Raw genomic sequence first — 13,818 nt, forward strand, 5'->3', positions numbered from 1 at the left:
GTATTAGGTTAAGCATTTCTCTAATGTCTAATTGGTAAACACCCGATATTTCTGTGCTTTGATTAGGATTATTCTGGGTTTCAGCTGTATCAATAGATGTTTTTACAAGCATAGTATCCTCCTGGGTCGGCAAGCCCTCGGGCAACATTGGAATCTGTGGCAACGATTCTGTTGAGCTTAATGGTGCTAATAGGGTCCCTAGTTCTTGACTTTGACCCTGGCCTTGGCCTTGACCTTGACCCTTGTCTAGCTCCGGAGCTACCGGATGATCAGATTCCAGACTGCGTTGGAGTCTCTCCGGGTCTAGAGAAGCTAAGTTTATTAATACTGCAGGTGACACTGGTTCCATTGATAGATCTTTTGATGTTTTTAAAGTTGGGCTTGGCGAGGGGGGTTGTAGGATAGCTTTCTTAAAGAACAATGGAAACTGCTTTGTCCCATTTAATTTTGCCTTTAGGCCGTCTAATACAGCATTATCTGCAGCATTATCTTGGTCCTGAACTATCACCAATTCCTCGCTCTCCGGAGGAGTGGTGGAGAGCAGTTCTTCTTCTGGACTCTCCAGAGTACTATTGAGGCCATAAGAGTTAGTGGTATTCTCCTTATTTTCCTTGTTGGACAGACGTGCAGCCTCTTTTGCCTGAGCTAAGCATGTTTTTTATTCTTTACACGGGCTGCAGAATCGAATTTGGCGACTGCGCTGGCATGTTTCAAAGGTTTACTCATTTCTTAGCTTTTTCTTTCTTTATTTATTTATTTATTTTTAAACTCTGTGGCCTGCTTTTTTTTTTTAACTTTATTCTGCACTCTTCCGTGCCCTTATTTTTGCCGTATCCTCTCTCAGCTTCTTATAGCCCCTTTTGACACCCAATGTCACCCAGTGTCTCCTCTTCAATCCTCCGTACCTTCCTTTACACCCGGAGCACTCTGCCCAGATCAGCTCCAGCAGGGTCTCTTCTGATTGGAACCGCTCTTCTCCTTCTGTGCACTCCTTCAGTGTGGAAATAGCGTACTCAGGAGTAAACAAATGAACGATATTTTTTCTACCACAGAGTCAGTAAAGCGGTAAAGTATTAGCCTCTCCGCCCGTAAAGCAAACGCCCCGCTCTGGCTCCTTGCACGATGTGGACAGTCTTGTCGCTCAGGACGCTCCCATCAGCCTCCCGACTCCACACTCCTGTTCCGACTCCGCCTCTCCAATCCGAGCAGCCAGACGAGCAAAGCCGGCGAAAACTGCCAGAGAGATGAATGCCGCCGCTCGCCTCCTCTCACAGCTTCCAGAACTCCGGAAAAGGAGAATTAGGAGAATTAATTTGGATGCCAGTGTTTTCCTCACAAGAGAGCCTGCAACGATCCAGCAGAGATCGTCGAAACCCAGCCAGGTACAGGCCGCCATCACTGGGGGTGGGGCAGTGGGTCACCTGTGGCTACTCGGAGATGTGGATCTCCGCAGCCATCGTCCCAGTAAAACCGATTCAATCTATTTTCACTGCTCTTTCAGTCATGTCATTTAATTTTTCTGTTGGAACATCTAATTTGATAGGTACTAAAAACTATTTTCTTGCCAATGTAAGGATTTATAATTGTTTTTCCATTTTAAAAATCTGTACAGTTTGTGGAGTGTATAAAAGGGAATGCACCTTTTTTGTTTTTAAAGATCACTCTTTTATATTCCATCTACCACATTCCCTCCTGCCTCTTCAAGAGACAACTCACATGGGAGATCTAAGGAAAGACCTTGACAGGAAAACAGGCGACCGCACCCAGTCAACACAGATATCCAATTTCAAGCACGTCTTTTCAACTTTCTGCAGATTGCGTATGCAAGATAAACGCGAGTTTTCAATGTAATAGGTCTAACATTAGTGAAACTTTGAGCTATTAGAATTGCAAATGTTTGTTATTTTATTTGTTTGGTTAAAAAATATACCAACAGTAGCATAAGTACTAAAAGATATTCCATGAAGCAAGGAAAGAGTGCAGTACCACAGGCTGTTACTAGGTGTCCCTGTGGAGCTGTAAAGGGACCTCTATTAGCCACATTACATTTTGAACCCTTCAGACAATTTTCAAGAGAAAGATTGCAGCTCAGCATACGTTTCCATTTATTTTTTATTGGAAGTGAGATTTTTGTTAGCTTGCGTTTAAAAATGCACCATTACTGTTTATTCAAATGGTATCTTTTTAAAATGTAAGCTAGCAAAAATCTAATTTCTAATGAAAACAAATGGAAACATATACCCAGCTGCAATGTATCTATTTATAACTACATTAAAGAGGCATTACCTTATGTGACTAATAGAGGTCCCTTTAAAACTCCACAGGGACACCTAGTAACAGCTTTTGGTACTGCACTCTTTCCATGCTTAGAGGATTTTTTTTTAATACTTATACTACTGCTGGGATATATACTGCTGTTAACTGACCCGTGGAATAGCATCTGCCATGCTTAAGAAAAGAATGGTGACACCGCTCCTAAACAAATCATCACTAGATAGAGAGAGCCTAAATAATTACTCTTCGTTTGCTGGACCAGTATGGCAGCAAAGATAATAAAGAAAGATTATTTGATTTATTTATTTATTTTATTTATATGGTTAGTTATAGCAAACATTTTGACCATAGATGTCAGAGTGCTTGAGAAAAGAAACACACAGTTTGAATACAAGCTAAGCAAACGATTCAAAACATAAGCACATGAGCAAATGCGCAATTCCTATCAAAGGTCAGAACAGACTAAAAGTAGGTTGAACATGTAATACAAGATGAAGAAAATGCCCTTTATCCCTTTCTATAATGTTTACATACGACCATTTTCCAATTGATACACCAGCAGACACTAAAATGTAATTCCTTAACTATTGGCACCCAAATCTGCCTTTGCGGTGGAGATCTTTTTTTTTTTTTTTTTTTTTTTTTTTTTTAAACCGTTTATTACAAATCTCAAGAATATACAGGTATGGGCCTACAACCTTCCGGCCGGCCGCTAGGATGACAGGAGCATATGACATACGTTCATAAAACACTTGGTGTTGCAGAGGAGCATATTCAGGAGGTATCAATGCCGTGGGCCATATCCGTCAGACCCCACAATACGGTTTCATTTTATACAAACAACAAGAAAAAACCACACCCACAAGGCAACCCGCAATCGACAGTAGCAGCACGTGCTCCCCGAATGGGGGACCCCAAGTAACCACAGGAGTCTAAAGAGGGGAAGGGGAACAGAGCAAGGACTGGGGGAACCCTGTGCCCGGGGCTGGGGGAAGGAGTCAGCTAAGGGGACGGGGCTGGTGAGGCAGCAGGCAGCAGTGGTGGCGCGCAGATACCCCCACGATAGGCGTTCCAGGGGCCCCATACTTTCACCCATGTCCCAGGCTTACCCCTCGCCACATACACCACCTTTTCTCGAAACATGCACCAGTCCATGTGTTCTTTCCAGGCCGACACCGCCGGGTGCTTCTGGGATCCCCACAGTTGAGCAATATCCCGCTTAGCTACCATATATCCCAGAGTCACCCACCACATCTGCGGAGCCGAGTAGTCAGTTGGTTCCCACACATTCAACAGGCACCTCCTCGCTTCAGGCAGCAGCGCGATACGCGTAACCACTCGCAGGACCTCGTGCACACCACGCCAAAATCGCTCCACCTGCGGACATTCCCACAAAATATGCAGAAAGGTCGCCAAGGCACCACACCCACGCTTACACAGCCCATCCTCAGCATAGCCCATACGCAGAAGCCTTGGCCCCGTCATGTAGACCCGGTGGAGTATCTTAAGCTGAACGAAGCGAAGGCGAGCCGGTATGGCCACCTCCTTCGGAGAGGCCACCGCGGAGGTCCAGTCCTCGTCGTCCAACTCCAGCCCATCGGCAACCCAAGCCTCTCGGAGGCCAGTTAGCAAGCCCGAGCGGTCATTGATCAGCTTTTTGTAAATAAGGGAGATCGTGCTGTCTGGGACATGGCCATCTAGCACTCTGTCCTCCAGGGGGGAAGACTCCGGGATGGAGGCAACGTCTGGGAAGACGGAGCCCAGTGCATGCCGGACCTGCAGGTACCGAAAGTATTCACTGTCCTGCAGCTGAAACTCCGTCTGCAGCATCTCGAATGTTTTAAATCCCCCCCTCGTCCAGAGATCCCCGACTTTACTAATGCCGATCATGTCCCACTTCTCGAAGCCCTTCGAGGTCCACAGGGAGCCCAACCTCTCAGATGCGTACAGCGGTGACGCCCGGGTCAAACGGTCCTTCCACCCCATAGCTGCAGTAGCCGCGTGCCATACTCGCACCATGACACGCGTAGGTCCCGTCAGGCGAGCGTCGGGCGCGCCAGAATAGAGCGCTCGATTGTAGTCGCCACCGGGCAGTAGCATCTTGTCCATTTCAAATGCCGGGTTCAAGGCGGGCCCGTAGAGGCCATGGTTGAGTGCAGCTAACTGGGAGGCCCAGTAATACCGTTTAATATCCGGGAGGGCAATCCCCCCGTCGTACCATGGGAGCGTCAACTTTGCCAGGGCAATACGCGGCCTCCCGTCCCAGAACAGGCGGCGCTGTAGACTCTCCACCTCACGGAAGTAGCGCGCTGGGACTAAGGCCTTAGTGTTCTGGAGAGCGTACAGGAAGCGTGGCAACGACATCATTTTAAACAGCGCCGCCCGGCCGAGCGGCGAAAGCGGCAGGCGCCGCCAGCGCGCGACGTCCTCCTTCAAGCGCTGGAGGGGGGGAAGCAAGTTCCGCTCGTAGCGGGCCTCCGGGTCCAGGGTAATGTAGACACCCAGGTACCTAAACCCCTGAGCGGCAATCTGGATCGGACAGCCCCGCGGGAGGACGGGAGCCTCCCCGGAGAGCACATACACACATGATTTAGCCCAGTTGATGACAAGGCCTTAGTTGCGACCAAATGAACGTAAAACATCAACCAGGACTATTAGTGATTTACGTGGGGAGGCTAGGTACAAAAGGATGTCGTCAGCGTATAGGGACACGCGGTCCTCGTACTCGGGGGTCCAACGGAGACCACGGATGGAAGGCTCCCACCGCAGCCACTCCGCCAGGGGCTCCAAGGCGAGCGCAAACAGGAGCGGCGACAAGGGGCAGCCCTGCCGCGTGCCCCGGCCCAGCTCGAATGGGGCCGATACTCTTCCGTTTACCACCACCTGCGCCAATGGGCCCGAGTACAACAATTTGACCCAGCTGATGAAACCCGGGCCAAATCCAAACTTCGCCAGCATCGCCCAAATGTATGGCCACTCAAGCGTGTCAAACGCCATGGTGGCGTCTAAGGACGCCAGTATGGCCGGCTCCCGCACGAATGGAACACGTGCGAGCACCCCGTGCAAGCGCCGCAGATTAAGGGCCGTGTTGCGATGGGGAATAAAGCCGGACTGGTCTTGATGGACCAGATCGCCCACCACGCCGACCAGCCGATTGGCCAGCACCTTGGCAAGAATTTTGGGCTCCGCATTTAAGAGCGAGATAGGCCGATAGGATGTGACCCGGTCCCGAGGTCTCCCCTCCTTGTGGATCACCACGATTGTAGCCAGACGCTGGTCCAGCGGGAGGGAGCCCAGCGAGTGGGCCGCCAGGAACATCGCGCGAAGGTGGGGTGCCAATGCATCCGGTCGCAACTTATACAACTCGATAGGGATGCCATTCGGGCCCATGGCCTTGCCAGAGGCGACCGAGCGTATGGCGAGGGCAATTTCGTCGGAGGTGGGAGCGGCATCCAACGACACCCTGTCCTCCTCCGAAAGGGAAGGGAGCGCGATATCCCTAAGCAGGGCATGCGAATCCTCCTCCGAGCAGGGAGAAACCGGGGAATACACTTCACGGAAATAATCCTCGAAACAGGAGACAATTTCTTCTGGCTCGGTTACACTCACACCATCCATCCTCTCAATCAGCGGGACCACACGATTCGCTCTCTCCTTTTTATCCAACCACGCAAGCAGTTTACCAGCCTTATCACCCACATCATACAGTCGCCCCTGTTGCTCCCTACTGAGGCCCCTGGCCGCCTCCGTGACGAGGGCCCTGTAGGCCGCCTTCTTAAGCTGTAGGACATGTAACGCAGCATCTGTCACCCCACCCTCTAGATCACCCTCCAATTCGACGATTTCGGCCTCCACCCGGGTCACCTCCTCCCGCTCGCGCCTCCGGGCATGGGAAATAAGGGATAGGTGCCTCCCCTCTGAGAACTGTCTTGAAGGCTTCCCACAGGGAGATAGCCGAAGGGACGGACCCCACATTCTCATCAAAGTATCGCTGTAAGGATTTAATCAAGTCAGCGCGAATGATGGGGTCGCGCAGGTACCAAGCATTGATTGGAACTACCCTGCCCTCACCCCTCGGGAAGACATCAATGCGTAACAGGAGCGGGGAGTGATCTGAAATACCCCGCGCCAAATGGCGCACCTCTCCTACCCTCCCAACATAGGCCGCCGGGACAAGGACATAATCATGCGGTGGAGATCTTAAACCTTTTTAAAACCACATATTGGCATAGGGAGTTTAAAATTAAACTCATCCAAGACAGAGGTGATTTTCCTAGGGCAGAACATATCTGTGTGTCCCCAAGTATTTTTCCCTCCTCCTCATACTCTGTGAGGCATCTAAATGAATTTTGTAAACCAAAAAAGCTTCCTTTTATCTATGATTCAGACAGATAACTTACTTCTCAACATGATAGAGCCAATATGGTGTGTAGGTTCAAGCTTGATCAGCCTTCCACCTCTTACTGTTGAAAGATTGTAGTAGGAGTCTTAAATCATTTCAAATTGAACTTTGGTGATGCTTTTTGTGGTGGACTTGTGGAATATCAATTGGTGCACCTCCAGAGTTTACAAAACGCTTCAGTGCAGTACACCTTCACAAAATGAATTGTGTCTTCCATCTAATACAATCAATTCACTTACCGCTTGTAAATACAAGATTAACTTTAAGTTATCGGCTTTGGTTTATAAAGGCTTTCAGGACATGGTTCCCTCAAATCTCAGGCAACATTTCTCAAGGTACTAGCCCACGAAGTCCTTTTCTTATTTTCATAAAATGGCAATCGCTTGGATGCCAGAGATTCTCTGTACTTGGAACTGGATTCTGGAATAAACTTTCTTTTCATACATTGAGAAAACAAGCCTTAATAGCCTTCTCAAAGTCGTTTAAAAGATAGCATTCGTGTTAATCAACTGTATCTACACCATTTCATCCATGATTTAAGTTGTTATTGTTTATTGGAAATCACTTGGAGGCCAGAGATGCTCTGTGCTTGGACCGGGATTCTGGAATAAACTGTATTTTCATACACAGAGGAAACAAGTCTTAATAGCCCCCTGAAAGTCGTTTAAAAGATGGCATTTGTGTTAATCAGCTGTATCTACAGCATTTCATCTATGATTCAAGTTGTTTTTGTTTATTAGCATTTGTAGCCGAGGCTTTTGCTAATTTCTAAAGTGCTCCGATGCCCTTGGGCCATATTCACTCAACTGAAAAACTCAATGATTAATCCACATTTGTTCTGCTTCTGTCAGTGACTAGACATAGGTGAGTCTGATAAGTTTGCGGTATAAACTAAGTTAAATTAAAAAAATATATAAGTATCATGCTATACTAGAGTTAGGACATTTACAAGCACCCTGAGACATGGGGCATTTCAACAATATGAGATTGTAAATATAACTTACACTGCTTTGGAACCTTTGCATATGAGACCTGCAGAAAGGAAATATGAAATATAAATGAAATTTAAGACACATTATGTGAGATATATTTAATTGTAGAGTCACAACACTATCACTGTGTATCACTGCATTGTGATTCCAGTGAGTATACGTATCTAGTTGTAGACAAATATTCTTTTTTTTTTTTTTTAAACAAATTTTATTAGTGGGTTTTCCAACATACAACATACCACTAGCAAGTTACTCTAAGCATTGCAATGGTACATACTGCAACAGTGCTGCATCGTTGGCCGTATTAGTAAAGGGCAAGAAAGAGAGCAAAAAGTCCACTTTGCAACATAATAATTTGTCAGTAACAACTTTGTAGACAAATATTCATATTCAAGGAGTTTCAGGGAGGCAGCTTAATGGCTCCACCCCGGTGTACAGTCTACCCGAATTCAAAACCTACGAGGTGAGTCAAGCGATATGTTCATTTCATAACACCCTCACCAAAGACTTTGCGTCTCTTATTTTCTGTTCTATTTCAGGGGGATGTCTATGGGTATATTTGTAATAAAATAAAGTGGATCCTTTTGTACATGGATTCTTCTATGGAGATCCTTAGCATCACTGAAGTTAGGTTCCTCCTGAGTGATGCGACAATCATTTTGGGCTAACAGGGAGTGGCTGCATATGTGATATGATTTAACTTCCTTAGGGGCATATTAACAAGCCAGGCGATAAAATTATGGCCGCTTTAGCGGCAGAAAACTGCCGCTAAAATGGCGATAATGGGCTTGATAATATGCTCTATGGAATTCCAATTGAAGCCCATGTTAAACGTCCTTCACATCTAACATGGCCTTCAATTGTAATTCCATAGAGCATATTATCAAGCCCATTATCGCTGTTTTAGCGGCAGTTTTCTGCCGCTAAAGCGGCGATAATTTTATCGCCTGGCTTGTTAATATGCCCCTTGGTTAGTATAAAGTTGGGTGAAAGCAGGTTTGTTTTTACTTATCAGCCGAAAAAGCAAAAGGACAACAGTGCACGGTTTCCCCCACTAAGGAAGTTGAACTCTTTTTACTGTCGGAGGCAGACAGCACTCTGGCCCATGTGACGTCACAGACAGGGGTTTCCGAGGCTTACGTTCCTCTGACTTTGATCTCATAGACAAGGAATGCTACTTTGTTTAAGACCATGTTTGGGACGTCACAAATGGTCCGTGGAATGAAAGACTCAGTAGTTTCTTCAGGTGACTTTATATATTGCCGAGCACATTTTAACACAGCATTAGCATTGGCAACGTTTACGAGACAAATACAGTTCATAGTTGAGAAAAATTGGAATCTCTGCGCCATGTGTAGAAAATATTCATTCTGAAAGTGGCGTCAATAAATCTGTGGTATTACTCTTCCTTCTACTGTAATAGCGTGCACGTTTGTGTTCGGTTACCTTATGCATCCTTTCCCTTCAACATGATGCAATCGATATACATTTAATCATGTTGAATGCTGCTCTTGTCAACTTTGGGGTTGCGGGGAGGAAGTTTGCTATTAACGGGGAAACAGATGCTGTTGTAGGGTAATTTCGCTCTATTAGGGCTGGTAAGAAAGTGCATTTTAGACGTTTTTTATAGACATAATAACTTGCATTTCATGTACTTGACTGATGAATAAACAATGACGTACCTTTTTTCTTCAGAACCAGAAAAATGAGGATTACAATCAGGAAAAAAACACAGATGATAGCTATTCCAATAATGATGATTTTTAATCCGGTGTCTGTAAGAAATATTAACATATGAATTCAACTACTTGCGTAAGAACAGTAGACAAACGTAAAAATCAAAAAATTGACTAAAATATAATGTATTAAAAATTAACAATATCACGTCATATACTGACTGCTCAGCCAGATTTGTATGACCTGCCAGCCTCCCCAGGATGGCTGGATCGCACTGAGTATGTTCATATTACTGTCCGGCTCACAAAGGCTACATGGACTATTTTGCCCACTGTTGGTTGATCTCCATCTTGAAAAGTCATGGATACTTCACTCTCACTCACACATTACAAGAGAGGCAGCGGAGAGGAAGGCTCCGCTCTCAGCTCTAAATAAGATATGTCAAGAGTCCAATGGCAATCAAGGGAAGATGTTTCCATTTTCCATTTTCAACAAAGAGATACTTGACATGTCAAGGAAAAACTGGCATAAAGATAGAATAACTCCAGAATAATCAATTGCAACAGTAGTTCCCCCCTAACTTCACTCATACTTTTACAGCTGAGTTCCCTCTACACTTTGACAGACACTGAATTTTCTGAAATGAATGCTGCTGGCATCACTTAGGGAGGTCTCTCTCATGATGAACCAGACTTGAGCACTAGACATAAAGAACAATCTCCGGTCTCATGTATGGGTCACTGAAGCTTATGTTCCTGTCTTAGCCAGAGGTACTTCCTCCAACGGAAAGACGAGGCCTCCTTGCGGGTGGGCGATAACTGGACATCCATCTACCCACCCCTCTGTTTCTGCTCCCCACTTTAACAAGAGGCTGGCAAATCCTGAGTCATTTATGGCAAAGACACTGCCAGCGCCACTAATTGAAACACCATCTGAGCGGCACACCCACTCGTGAGTATGACATTGTCACGGATGCGCTATGCTTGGATGGCCATGTGGACAGCATCAGCCCAAGACAGAAACACATCACCCTTGCTCTGTGATGAAACTCCCAGAACATGTGGGACATTCCATGTTTCAAGACCTGGGGTGGCCCGAAGGGCCATGGGGTGGGAGGAGGGCCGCTACCCTTAAAGGGCCCCCATTCATCCTTAGGCCTATGGTTATCTGTGAGACAGGGCAGTCTCAAGGGCACCTCACCACATTCTACAGGAGGGCTCCATCAATTTTTAGTTAGGCCACTTTTCCGTGCCACTGCCGCCTACATAGTGATGCAAACCTGCACTGATACTCCTGGCAGCTGGTTTTCCCACAAAAGTCCACGATCCTCCCTCAAAGTCTGTACTGAAGTCAATGAGTGTGCCACAGAAGAGGGTTAAACTCCTTTCTGTGTATGAAGAATTTGGCTAAGGAAGGTGGAAATTCGGTCATTCTGTTACTTTTTTTTAACCAGTGAAGTTTGGTTTTTAATGTTTGCTTTTATGATGAGCCTGAATTTTTCAAAATAATCTTTTTCAAATGGCTTATGGGTTGTACACGTGAATGGCTTGTATTTCAGACTTTGTGTTTGCTGTCTCTATGCTTACTTCAGAGCCGAAATTGACATGGAGGTCCAAACAGCACACACCCCTAGTGGCTTAGATAGAGAGATGTGGCCTTTTGCACCTGGTGAGTTGTACTGCTAGTTCAGGGTTTTGAACCTGCGCCACAGTGCATGGCTTTTCACCAGAGGTCGAAGTGGACGGAATCGGAGGAGCACGATGTGACCATACCTTTTTAATTTATTAAAAAATGTTCCCCTACTTTTTGTAAAAAGACAACCATCCTGGAGGGGTTAATTCTCATAGTTTAAATGCTTCAGCTGAAGTGTCATTCAGGGAGTCTCCTGTTCTGTGAAACCGATACAGGCAGACAGCTACACAAGTTCCAAGCCTTCTTGCCAGGGTGCCTGCCTGCCTGTAAGAAATGCAAATGTGCGCAACTGGTTAACCTGCAAATGTAAAAGGTGCTTTGAAGCCTCTACCTTCTTTAATTGATGGAATCACTTGAAGGTTTGTGGTGACAAAGATTTATTCTTTTATTGGTAGTGCAAGGGAGTTACCAGCTGAGCCTTGAAGTGTGTGCTTTTAAGGGACAGTTATATAAAAACAATTGCATTACGTACAGTCTGGGTATTACTAAAATCTATATTTTGGAATGATCATTTTATCTTAAAAACTTCTGTGCATATAATAGCAGTTTATCTTATACTGTGTGTAATGCAAGCTTAAAATAATGACTTACATAATCAGAGTCCTTTCTGTCACAGGATGGGACCTCATAGTACTAAAAATGCACGTCTCTATTCTCCACTGCACCAACCAAGATTTAATTCAGTGGCGCTCTGGTTACACACAGACCTCTGCAATGCAATAATATGGATAGAGGTTTCATAATGTGCCATAGTGGATTTCCCACGAATTAATGTAACTTTTTAAAATGTCCACGGATCCCCAGATTAATTGTAAACTATTGAAATTACTGGCACTACATGGAAAATTATTTGCTGGATCAGTATAAATCAAGGATGCTTTTGAGCAATTTGGAAGTGCAATCGCACTTCAATAATCAAGTCATCAACATGCATAAGATATTCTGGTACTTCAAGTTCAACTAGTTAAGCAAGAGTGGATATAGGTCGAGGTATTCAAATTCCATCAAGATTGCCCAGCCAGTTTTTTGCACATTTCTGCACTTTACCAACCCGCAGGAGATAAAGCATATTAGAACTTCAATCAGAGGAGGCGTGGTCTTGGTGCCGATCCAAGATGGCGTGACCACGCGGAGTTCCGACGGACCAGGGAGTCTTTTCGCGGCTGGAGATAGCGTCAGCGCTCGCCGAGGAACGGGACTGCATGGCATCTCTCCCTCATGTCTCGGTGAGTCGTTGGAGTTTACTACAACTCCCACTTCTGTGCTATTCAGGGCCATAATGGCCCAGGGGATTTCTTCTCAGGATAAGGTCGCGCCCGCCATTTTGGAAGGCGAGTTTGTTTCCTTTTTCATCTAAAGCGGCTTCAATACACTGTGTTCATGTCACTACTGGATACCTTACAAGTGCCTGAATTACCATAAGCCTCCATAAAATTTCTTCTCAACATATTTTTTATTCTCTTATTGTGCTTTTTGGCATGTTTTTCTATAAGAAGATACACCTTTTATATTTTGGAAGCTGTTTTTCTCCTCGGTAAGTCATTTCTGTGGAGTAATTACTTCAACACATGACGGATATGTCAATGGTTTTTATCATATGGACACTAGTCACTGTTTACTGAACCCTCATTTCTACTATTGGCAAGGGAGGTCGGCCCCACGTTTTTCTTCTATATTTGTGTGTGTTGCACTCTTTTTTAACTGCAGTTTTCTCCTCCTCACTGTGTGATGGAAACTGCTTTACATTTTTGAAGGTTTTGCTTTTAGTATGCAACTCGCGCAGTGCTTTACATAACCTTCTTTTCTTGTATATGGGGAAATTAAGAAATCTTAAACTTTCAGTTTCCTCCAAACACATTGCACACTTGGACTCAGATTCCACTCATAACGACATGGAGGATACCTCACCTCATAAATCTAACCCTTCACCAGGCGCCATTGCAAAATCGCATCTCTTAAGCAAGATGCCTGTGAGATCCTCTAAATGACCAAAAAAGGACCCTCAGTCCCCAGTGCACACCTGATTCTTGTTGAAATTCGTTCCTTAAAACTCTTCATGGAGGAAACTAAGAAAACGCTGCAACATCTGGATGACAAATGGTCCTCTTTGGAATAATGTGTGCTTGTTGTGGAACAAAAAAATGAATCTCTTCAATCTACCTGGTCTCACATCTCTTTTCTGGAATCTGAAATAACTCTTTTTAAAAAGCACACAGTGCATGGCTTTTTCACCAGAGGTCGAAGTGGACGGGATCGGATGTGCACGATATGACCATACCTTTTTAGTTTAGGAAAAAACGTTGCCCTACTTTTTGTGAAGAGGCAACCATCCTGGAGCAGTTAATTCTCATAGTTTAAATGCTTCAGTTGAAGTGTCATTCAGGGAGGACTTGGAAAATCAGAACCGCAGGAATAACCTCAAGATTTACAGACTGCCTGAAAATATGGAGGGTTCTAATCCGACAGTTTTCTTTCAGACTTTTTTGCCCATGCTGCTGGACATGTCTACTACTGCTCCACTTAACATATAATAGGCTCATAGACTTGGTCCCAGGGTCTCAACATAACCACGTGGTGTTATCATGTTTTTCCTGCAATATACACACCTTCCAACAAGTCTTGTCTACTGTCAAAATCCCAAAAACAAATTTATTGGGAGGGTCATTGACTGTTTTTCTCTCAGGATGTTTCTAATGGCACTGCAGACTGTCGGAAAAAAATCCTGGATCTTCATCCTCAACTAAGAACTATAAATGCCAGACACGGTCTAATCCACCCTTG

At 45.2% G+C, this 13,818-nt stretch overlaps 1 protein-coding gene across 1 annotated transcript in view; it reads right to left on the bottom strand.

Annotated features, from left to right (window-relative positions):
* Positions 1 to 13,818, bottom strand: part of LOC146862729 (uncharacterized) — a 536,839-nt gene that overhangs the window by 160,812 nt on the left and 362,209 nt on the right. The window contains exons 5-6 of the mRNA XM_085641987.1: positions 9,351 to 9,443; positions 7,681 to 7,708 (exon numbers count right to left, since the gene is read on the bottom strand). Coding sequence (XP_085498113.1) covers positions 7,681 to 7,708; positions 9,351 to 9,443 — 121 coding nt within the window. The remainder of the gene's footprint in view (positions 1 to 7,680; positions 7,709 to 9,350; positions 9,444 to 13,818) is intronic.

Source organism: Triturus cristatus, chromosome 2_2 (assembly GCF_964204655.1).
Source record: "Triturus cristatus chromosome 2_2, aTriCri1.1, whole genome shotgun sequence".
Lineage (NCBI taxonomy): Eukaryota > Metazoa > Chordata > Amphibia > Caudata > Salamandridae > Triturus > Triturus cristatus.